The sequence below is a fragment of the Platichthys flesus genome, chromosome 14, assembly GCF_949316205.1.
Source record: "Platichthys flesus chromosome 14, fPlaFle2.1, whole genome shotgun sequence".
Classification (NCBI taxonomy): domain Eukaryota; kingdom Metazoa; phylum Chordata; class Actinopteri; order Pleuronectiformes; family Pleuronectidae; genus Platichthys; species Platichthys flesus.
The window spans coordinates 11,325,964-11,336,125 of record NC_084958.1 but is presented as its reverse complement, the minus strand read 5'-3'; the positions used below and the strand labels follow the sequence as shown (position 1 = coordinate 11,336,125).

Here is a 10,162-nt window from a genome sequence, read left to right as displayed (position 1 = left end):
CCTATACTCACCCGCCGGCCTCCCTCTGATAGTGGGGTAGTTTACACAGGATTACCGGCGGATCATCCACTTAGTGTATTTAGAGACATGAGTCGCCATCTGTCTGTATTTATCGCAGAGACGGAGGGAGCCGCCGGCTGCCTGCAAACAAACAACACCTACGGTAGGAGAGGCAGTCGGGAGAGCTGCAGAAAAACACTGCGATTCAGATACGACAGTTAAAGAGTCAAATATCCCGAGGGTTTCACGCCGAAAGCTGTTTTTTACCGAGGGTCCGTGAACGAGGCTGAGACCTGAAGACTGTCGCGACCTTTAAACCGCGCGCGCGCTCCAAACAGGTTAGTGAGACGTGTTGCCTTTCCAGCCGTCGTAAACGCTGGCTTTCACTCTCATGCGTTCCTTTTTTATTTATATATTCATTTTAGCTCAAAGATAATGCACCACAAATATTGGTTTATACATTTAGACTGCAAACATCTAACATTGAGTGGTTCTGCATGTGTATTGCAATGATTCAGAGAAACGTAATAAGTAATTGCTCCAAACTCCACATTTAGCTCCTAACATGACAAACAGCGGAAACACCTTACGAGCTAAATTAGCTAAACACTAATGACTATCATTTAATTTGATAGTTTAATAAGTAGTGGTGAGTAGTGTGCACATTCATTGCTACGTCCCTGCACACTCCATTCTCTTCCATTTCCGACTGCACTTTAAAGCGGCGCGCAGAGGATTCATTACAGGTAAATCATAAAGACCTGCGTCGATTATCTCAGTTAACTGAACGTATTCACGCTACTTCTACTGTTGTGGTGGAGCTGCTCTTCCAATAGACCTGTGAGTATGAGTACACAGGGACAGAACATGTTGGTTTGTAATCACTGCATGAGAAAGCCACTAAGCTAGTTTGTAGTTTGATGTCATTTGTAATTGTTAATATACCCCCCAATGTGCTGTGCTGTGTCACCTGTTCAAAGGTCAACACTTTACCTTCCCTCAAACGTTTGCATTTCCAGGAGACGTTTGCTGTGGAAGAACCGACCTGAAGACCATGAAGTTTCCAGAGCCTGCCATTGTTACCTGCTGCCATCCAACAAAGCCAGTAACCTCTTAAATCACCAGCAGCCCCATTATCCGGCACATTTCTGGCCCCATTGCTGCCATTCTGCTGCACCAGCACATCTTCAAATATAAAAATATCCACCTTCTCAAAATTTGCCGCATTGAAAAGCCTCCTCTTCAGCTCCCTCACAAAAACCAAGCCTCCATTGTCAAATGATGCGGACGGACAACAAAGGCCGAAGTGCCTCCCCTCACAGGATAACCTACAAGTCTGACTTCCATGCCATCAAGTGTTCTTTTGACGCCGGGTCCAGCCTACAGACCAGAACTGCTGCTGCTCGGTGCTCATCAGTTCATACAAACAGGCTGCCCTCCAGCCTGTCAGACCCCAACATGTCCCACACCACCAGCAGCAGCCTGGGCAGCAGAGGGAGGGTCAGCAGCAACAGGGGGACCAAGATCAGAGAAAACATCTTCCTCCAAATGGACAGCCATCAGCTGAGACAAGATGGTGGTGCTGGGGTTCTGAGCTCCAGCTCCCCGCCCCTCCTCTCCCTTAGCCCGCAGCCCCAGACCTCGCCTTCCCCAGGATCCGGACGTCCCCTCATGGGTTCTTCAAGTGTCCTGAGCACCGTGGCCCACATTTCCAGCCCAGAATCCTCTCTGCAGGACAGACCTTCCCTGTCAGATGAGATAAGGGATATCGACAGAGCCGCCCTGGCTCAGAAGTTCTCTGTTACCCGGAGGTTGTTTGAGACCAAGGTGATGGAGATCGGAGGACCTTCGAAACATGTGACTGTTAGGGGAAGCAAGGGGGTGGCAGATGGGAAGGTAGAAGGACAGGTGCAAAAAGAGGAAGATGCGAGTAGGAAAAAGGAGGATGGCTCTGATGAAGACAAATCCATAAAGCTAGCTGTCGTAAATATCTCCTCGCAGAAGCCCCCTGCTTCCACGTCACCGACAAGGCACCGTTACTCTCCTGGCCCTGCGGAAGCATCCAACAAATCTCCATCCTATCGTCTCAAACACGGTGAAACCACAGGAACATGGGCAGAGGATGAACCGTCAGAAAGAAGTGATCCTGACCTCTGCTTGACCCCCGAGGAGCCAGTGAGGGCAGAACTTGTCGATGTAAATGCGGACTCGTCAGAAAGCGACGGGAGCGAAGAGGAGAAGGAGCGGAAAAAGATCAGAGTATGGTTTAAAGTGGAGGAGGAAATGTATGTGAATGCAATCGCAAGAAGAGGTGCAGAGGCCTTAGAGGACGACGTGTTTGAGGAAACGAGGGAAACAACAACAACAACAGCAGCAGGAGGAGGAGGAGGAGGAAGGCCAGTTGTTCCTTCAGAAGAACACCATAGGCAGGAAAGTGTAAGAGACAAGTATCAGCATGTGGATGAACCGAGGGAGGGTGAAAGGGAGGAGCAGAATGGAGAGTTCACTGCACGAGAAGAGGAGAAGTCAACAGAAAAGGGGGACAACACAGAGAAAATGACAGATACAGGAGTGGGAGAAGGCGTTGGAAGAAAAGAGAGGGAAGTTGACGAGGAAGTTGAAAGGAAAGGGAATGATGAACTTGTGCAAAGTCAAGAGGAGGAGACGTCTGAAAATGAGGAGAAAAGGCAGAGAGGAGAAGGTACAATGTCTGAGCACGCCGAAGAGGAGGTGAAACATGTGGTGAGTGGAGGAGGCAGTGATGGAAACGATGACAAAGAGGACAGGACAGGATCTGCGGTAATCTGTGGGATTGAGAACAAGGCGTTTGTGTGTGATCAGGAATCCAAGTGTCCTCCAGAACATTTACCATCACCGAGACGGGACTCTGGAAACGCTGAGGATCAGTGTTTATCAGAATATGATGAAATTCCTGGTGTTCCTGATCAGGTTGATGAGGATTCACCGGACGTGGTGAAGAGAAAGGTCAGGTTCTCCTCGGAACCAATCAAGGTACGGAAATCTTTAAGAAAACCACACAAATTAAGGCTTTCAGCATTTGATATTTAGTGAATTGACGGCTGCAGGGTCACTTGTCTCTAAAGCAAAGCATTTATGGAGGCTCTTCATTGCAGATTTGTGTGTCTGTCAGTTCCAGCTGCTGCTTAAGTCCATATAAGACACGTTTTAGCCCAGAGCCATGTTTCTGATCCATTAAGGGAGGGGGAGTAGGCAAGATCCCACATGCTTCAGTCTGTCAGCACTTAGCTCAGAGCTGCCTTGACACAAAAACACAACGCAGCCTGTTCCTGCTCATTGCAAACTATTGCAGCAGCAGTGGTTAGTGTGTAGTATCAGCAACTCGCACATGGGAGTTGTGTTTGCACACTGAGATTTTTTCACTCATATCTTTGCACTTTACGACTTTCTCACTCTGATTCCCTCGCACTCTCGCTGACAGATTTGCCAACACAAACAGTGTTTTGTTGTGTCAATAGCTGCAGATGGTTCTCTTTACAGTGTGTATTTGCTATCAATGTGCATCAGTGTTGATGTAAGCTGTGGCTGTTGCATTGTTGAAATTTGTTTTTTTAAAGTGTATATTGCCTGCTCTCTTCCAGGTGTACAACACCTACTCTAACGCAGACTATGACAGACACAATGAGGACATTGACCCAGTGTCCGCCTCGGCCGAATATGAGCTGGAGAAGAGAGTGGACAGGATGGACGTCTTTCCAGTGGAGATAGAGAAAGGTTTTGTATCCCTCTGTTTTCCTCGGTGTGTTTTGTCGAGGTCAAATCTAGTGACATATTTACGATACAGCAGTATTCTTTTCAACTTTTTTATGCATAATCAGTTAGGTCACTACATTCATTTGCTGCAACTGTTCAAGGTAGAGCCTTTGTACTCAAACCAAACTACTTAGTTGGGCTGTAAATTCAAAAGTAAGACTAGACTGATGTAATGAAATGGGTGAAACAGAGAGATTCTCACCTTATTTTAAGCACCAAGTTTCTCTTGATGTGTTTCCTCCCTTTTTCATTTCATATCCTACGCCTCTTTATTGTGTTGCAGACTCTACCATGACCAATGTTGGTATGAGGCTAAATTCCTAATTTCTGTTCCTTTTCAGGAGATGATGGTCTGGGTATCAGTATCATAGGAATGGGTGTAGGTGCCGACCAGGGACTGGAAAAACTTGGAATCTTTGTCAAGACAGTAACTGAAAGAGGAGCAACGCAGAAGGACGGAAGGTGCATTTCAGCATCAGTCTCTAGTTAACTGGAGATTCAATGTGGCTCTACCGATGTGACTCTATCCTGTGTGTGTGTGTGTGTGTGTGTTTTTGTGTGTTAGGATTCAAGTGAATGACCAGATCGTGGAGGTGGATGGAGTGAGTTTGGTCGGAGTCTCCCAGCTGTTTGCAGCCACAGTCCTCAAAAACACATCAGGCCTCGTCAAGTGAGTTACCGGGTCACAGTGTGGTGTTCCTGTGCATTGTTTTTATTCTTCACCACACAGCTTTGCTTCCTCTGAACACATGTAGCAGACCGTCTCTTGTACTGTTTTGCATACCTCAATGAATTCCTACTACCGGGGAGAAAGACTAAGAATATGCTCACTGCTGATTTCGGTGCTATGTATCAGAACTAATTTTGGCCTGGTGTTTGATATGTCCCTTTTAAAACAGGTTATTTTAAGATGAAACAATTAAAGCGAGATAAATATAACTTTCCTCCAACAGATGTTGTTTTATTGGCCAGTGGATCAGCTACACCGAGTATAATGTGTACCTTATATTAATGCCATCCATTTTCCAAACCATACCATACCATAGTGTTGATGTTTAGTTAAAACACTGACGAGCTTCACTTGCATGTCGTCAATGTTATAGGTGCAGTCTCTGCTTTAGCTACTAAGACGAGCTGAAGTGTACCTAAAATGCAATCTACAAGTGCATCATGGGAAGTGTGGATTGCTTGCAGCTGTAACTTATTCGCCTTCTACTGCTTCAGGTTTGTGATTGGTCGCGAGAGAGAAGGCGTGCAGAGTGAGGTTGCACGACTCATCAATGAAAGCCTGGAAATGGATAAAACGCCCGGAAAGGTGTGTTTTCTAAATGAAGTGTTTCTGAGTTGTTGAGAATTCCATATCCCTTCTTGTACTGTTTACTGTGTGTTTTAAATATGAAGAGGGAACGAGGAGGCGGAGACGAGGATGATTATGATGCCAGCGTGTCAGAGAAGGACTGGGTGGCTGAAGAAGAAGAAGAAGAAGAAGAGGAGGAGGAGGAAGAAGATGAAGAGGAGGATGTGTCTATTCTTTCCGGTCTGGACAACTACCAGCTCTGCCTCAAATATCAGCAGGTATGCAATGTGAACCCTCTGACATGCATCTAAACACACTGAGGGAGGGTTTCAGACTTGAAGACAAAGTAATTATATTTGCATCCATATGAAAATATCCTAAAGGATCCATTATGAATCACAGCCCTCTTTTTTACAATCTCTGTAGCTTCAGTCAAATCTACGAAGCAAAACGGCCCAACTTCACCAGGCTAGAGAAAAGGTAGGTCACTCAGTTGAGATTGAAATCTCACGCACACGCACGCACACACACACACACAAACAATAAGTGTACTCACTTTAAAACACGTTTGCGTCCACTCTTAGAACAGTCTGACCCATTTAACTGTGCGCGAGGTGGTTCGGCTTGGAGTTATTAGGACACGGGCCATGTTCCAACAATGTTCCTCGTCAGCCTTGCTCTTCTGCATTTCGCTTGAAGTAATCACCACTGTGACATAACTGGGTTGCCTTTCAGTCGGAAATCTGGCTTCCCTCCATCCAACTGATCAGTGAATACCTAATTTGTTGTGTCGAAACGGCAAACGGGATCGAAGACGTATACTTGATGTTCTTTTGGGCCTTTTTTATTAAGCCCTATTAGTTGTAGACGTGCTTCTATCAAGACATGCGTAATATGTTGTGTTTTTCAGTTAAAGGCATGGGAGGAGCGGCAGGAGAGTTGGAAGAGTCAGAAGGCTGAGCTGGAGCAGAGGGCAGAGGATGAAGAGGAGAAGGCTGAAAAGCTAGAGAAGTACGATGCTGTAGAGGCTATGCTCTATTTTTATTGTGTAAAGTATTGTGGATGTGTATAGTGTTTTGCCATGGTAGATGTGATTTCACGTTTAAAGTACACAGAGTGGGGGGGCGTGGAGCCTGCAAAATGTAGAGTAACATTATGCAGATAATTTTAGTTTTTCAGGGCGTATTATTGGACTGTCCCTCTGTTATCAGGTATTGGCAGGAGGCCCAGACCCTGTGCAGGGTTGTGAGCCAGCGACTGGCCGATGCCCAGAGCCAATCAGAAAGCCTGGAGATCAAATACAGCAAAGCCAAGAGACTGGTCAGAGAATACCAGCACAGGTATTTATACAAATCTGTCAGTGTGTCATCCATTACTCTAAAACTACTGATGTGTATTTGGTAAGATAATAACTTTGTGTGCTGCTTTCATTTAATTTCTTTTTATTCCCCCCGTAGATCAGGAATTAACTTTTCAAACATTGTGTTTCAGAGAGAAGGAGAGTGAGGAGGATTTGAGGGGAGAAATGGAGGCGAGAGAAGAGGAGCACAGAGAAACTGTTGAAAGGCTGCAAATCCAGGTGAGGGGGGACTTCTCAATCCTGACTGGATTAACTTCACTGAGGCGGCCATTTCTGCTTTCACACCGTCTGTCACTCTGTTCGTCACAGATAGCGCTGCTCGAGAAGAAAGAGCCTGGAGCTGAAAGAAAGAACAACTCTGAGGACTCTTCACCCTCAGGTACGTGGCTGTGTTACTGAGTATACTGTTTAATTTCAGTTTTTTGAAATGACGTAATGCCAATGAAGAGGAAAAAATGAAACCGTTTTAGTAGAAACCTAGAAACAAAATGTGCTTCTAACCAATCAAAAGGAACCGTTTGTCTCAGGTCCACACTGGTATGTTCCTGTCCCCGATACAGTGCGTCTAGACTCCAGTGCTCTGATAGCCAGAGCTCAGCTGGCCCAGAAATCCAAGCGCCACCCGCCCTCACGAGACAAACTACGCGAGAGCTTTAGAAAACCGGTGAGTGGACAGACCAGAAGACGTGGCACTAAGTTTGCCGTTTCAGAAACTGTAAAATCTAAACTCGTCCCCACGCCCGTCTCTTGTTGCTTTTTAGGAAGATGAAGTCCAGAAACGGCTCGAGAGGCAATCACTGTCTGCCCCCACTGTGGTACCAAGGAGCAGCAGAAGTGACGTGTCCCGTACGTCCTCGCTCTCGACCCTGAGTCCTCGTCCTCCCACCAGCTCCGTCTCCACCCCTCCCATCTACGTCACAGACACGGTCACTCCTTCGCCATGCAAGTCCTCCGCTTCGAGGAAGTCGAAAAGGAAATTTCCAGACTTCAGGTGTGGGGTTTTTGTCTCTCTCCCTCCTGTCACCCAACAGCTAAGTCGCTTGTTTTTCCAAAATCCTTGATAAATGTAAGATATTTTTTCAATGTTGGATTTGTTTTCAGCGGCCTTCGCAAGTCCCTCAGCAAAAGGAGGAGTGAAAAACGCAGCAGGAGGTTCATGATCAACAGGTGTGATAGCGTCACACATGCACAAAATGAACCTCGTCTATCTCGTACAAAAAATAAGCGTATCGATGTTGAATGTCATTAAAGCCATTTAAAACTGATGACCCAAAATATTGTATCTACTTCAGTTTACCACAGCTTTTTCATCCCATTTTAATTTATGCACAAACACACCTAAGAAAAAGATGTGGAGCTATATTAAAGCATGATGGAAACTTTGACAGTTTCTTCTACATCCATGACCTGTTTTACATCCTTCCACTCAAAATAAAAATGTTCCTAATATTGTTTTGAATTTGCTTAAAATATGTGAAATTGAAACGTCCTCATTGCCTTTTAGCAAGGGGTCATGTGGTGACCTGGTGGACGAGCCCTCTGGAGTGTCTCTGTCGGGTTCACTCACCTCCATACCCTCCTGCTTGCCCTTTCCCTGGTTTGGTGAGAGGGGGCGGGAGAAGGAGGAGGAGGAGGAGGGGAGAGGCAGGGAGAGGCTTCGGTCTGTGTCCAGCAGCAGTTTGCCGTACCTGACCACCACAGGACGAAGAGATCTGGTAAGAAAAGTCTTTGTGGTGGCTAAAGCAGTGTTTAGAACTCCCACGCTCCTCTGCATGACATCCTCTTTTCACTACCTCCTCTTTTCACTACCTGATGTAGATTCTTCTTTAGATAGCTCTTTGTCAAACTAACCCCACGTGCATGGATAAGAATGCAATAGATGTGACATGTGCTAGCAGCCCAGGTTTGTTTTCTCGGTTCCAGAGTATTGGCTCTCCAGTGGGCCGCTCCAGCTTGGTGGGTCATGCTTCTGATCACTCCCTCTCTGGACACTCTTACACTTTCACCTTTTCCTCCACCGAGGTGAGACTATCCCTCCCTTCCTTTCCCTTTTGCTTACTTCCTTCCCTACAGCGCACTCCTTGTCCTTTTTATATCCTCCCGAGCTACTCTCCTCTTTAGCTACAGTTTCCTCTCATTTGACTCTGTCCTCGTCTCTGGTGTCCTGTCAGACGTTGGACGATGACCCGGCTCCCACCAACAACAACAATCAGTGGCAAAGTCAACCCCTCTTGGAGTGGAACAACCAGCAGGTCTGTCTGTGGTTAATTGCCATGAACATGGATCAGCACGTGTCCGAGTTCACCACCAGAGGAGTGAACGGCTCACAGCTACTCAATATCGATGCTGAGAAACTCAAGGTGAGCGTTAAATGACCATGTTGAATATATATATAAATGTACATCTCTTATTTTCCTTTATTTCGTTTTCTGCGATATCCACATTTTATTCAATTAACAAAATGCAGCTATTTATTTCTCTGGAAATGCAATTAAGTTTTTTAAATACAGTCAGTGATTGGATCTACTGGATTAGAGGCCACATCAATATATAAAGAGTTTAAAAGTCTGATTTTAAATGGGAGTTTGCTGAATTTACAAATAAGGATCATTTTGAACCTTAAAGAATTGTTTTTAAGATATTTGCTCCGACACCAATGTGATAAGACAACCAAATGTTGTTTAAAGTCCACGATCCAAGTTTAAAATAAAGGGGATCATGCATTCACTTTCTGCCGTTCAGTCGGAACACAGTACTCTGTATAGCAATGCTTAAGGGCATCCTTGTGCATCAGCATGTCCTAACTGGTAGTAAATAGTCTACTCAAGTGGGCTTGAACCATGTTTGTTGCCAAATGTGATCATACGAATCAGTTTCAGTGGAAACATTTTAATCTGCATCCTTGAACGTCTACTTCCACATCCACTCTCTTCTCACTGTTGTCAGGCTCTTGGCGTGTGCAGTCGAAGTGACCGGACCGCAATGTTGAAAAAGCTCAAGGAGATGAAGAAAAGGGAGGAGAAGGAACAGAGGAAAGAGGAGAAGAGGCTGAAGGAAAAAAGGGAGAAGGACAAGAGTGCAGTTTTGGAAAAGGAGAGCATGAGAACAACAATGGAGGAGAAGTGTGTAAAGGACGTCGGGCGCAGTGGTAAAACCGTCCGAACTGAGTCCCTCTTATGAAGAAGGTGACGTGGGACACACCAGCAGAATGAGGGAGCGTCTGCAGTCTGACCCCAAGAAATGCACTTGAACCAATTTTCTGTTAGGTTTTCATTTAGGGAACAAAGATCTTCCGACTTTGACTCCGGCACCAAAGTTTCCTCTCACAGCAGTTATCGATCTTTAATGTAATGTAAAGTGTGTGTTTGTGATAATTTTAGTGTATTTTTTTTTTTCATGAACTTTAAGTTATCGTGTCTTTTAATATTTAACAAGGTGCTTTAAAAAAGCACCAAGGTATTTGCTGTAAATGCTTTTTTACGTTCTAATAAATAATTATTTTGACATCCTGCAGTTGCGTTAAACTCACAGGTCACACCCACATTCATTTTAGTTTTCAGGCCCCTAAAACAGACTTTTGAAAACACCGCCGGCCTGATGCTTTGTTTACATTGAGTAATCCTAGGGAAAGACAAACAATCTACCAAACCACATTTTGTGGATGGATGGGTCATGACCCGAGGAAGAGTTCATTAAATTCTGGAGCAGATCTG

At 45.3% G+C, this 10,162-nt stretch overlaps 1 protein-coding gene across 3 annotated transcripts; it reads left to right on the top strand.

The window, feature by feature from the left end:
• Window positions 1–217: 217 nt before the first annotated feature.
• On the top strand, window positions 218–9,953 carry LOC133968974 (neurabin-1-like). Of its 3 annotated transcripts, none has more exons than XM_062405249.1 (19): window positions 218–338; window positions 1,020–3,012; window positions 3,621–3,753; window positions 4,134–4,254; window positions 4,358–4,462; window positions 5,017–5,107; window positions 5,194–5,367; window positions 5,516–5,569; window positions 6,000–6,100; window positions 6,301–6,429; window positions 6,581–6,668; window positions 6,759–6,828; window positions 7,010–7,113; window positions 7,211–7,440; window positions 7,551–7,616; window positions 7,954–8,164; window positions 8,373–8,471; window positions 8,621–8,809; window positions 9,396–9,953. In XM_062405249.1, exons 2-19 carry the CDS (start codon window positions 1,279–1,281, stop codon window positions 9,627–9,629), a joined length of 3,933 nt encoding a protein of 1,310 aa, XP_062261233.1. In that variant the 5' UTR covers window positions 218–338; window positions 1,020–1,278; the 3' UTR covers window positions 9,630–9,953. The 3 variants fall into 3 exon arrangements, with proteins under 3 accessions (XP_062261233.1, XP_062261232.1, XP_062261234.1); XM_062405248.1 differs by having other exon boundaries at window positions 6,977–7,113; XM_062405250.1 differs by lacking the exon at window positions 8,373–8,471 and having other exon boundaries at window positions 6,977–7,113.
• Window positions 9,954–10,162: the final 209 nt, after the last annotated feature.

What these genes read in the sequence shown, in the direction of transcription:
- LOC133968974 (XM_062405248.1), top strand. Translation starts at nt 1,279, where the DNA reads ATGATGCGGACGGACAACAAAGGCCGAAGTGCCTCCCCTCACAGGATA. An exon ending in TCCAGTGGAGATAGAGAAAG is followed by an intron (nt 3,754 to 4,133) that starts GTTTTGTATCCC and finishes GTTCCTTTTCAG; the next exon opens with GAGATGATGGTCTGGGTATC. An exon ending in GCGAGAGCTTTAGAAAACCG is followed by an intron (nt 7,114 to 7,210) that starts GTGAGTGGACAG and finishes GTTGCTTTTTAG; the next exon opens with GAAGATGAAGTCCAGAAACG.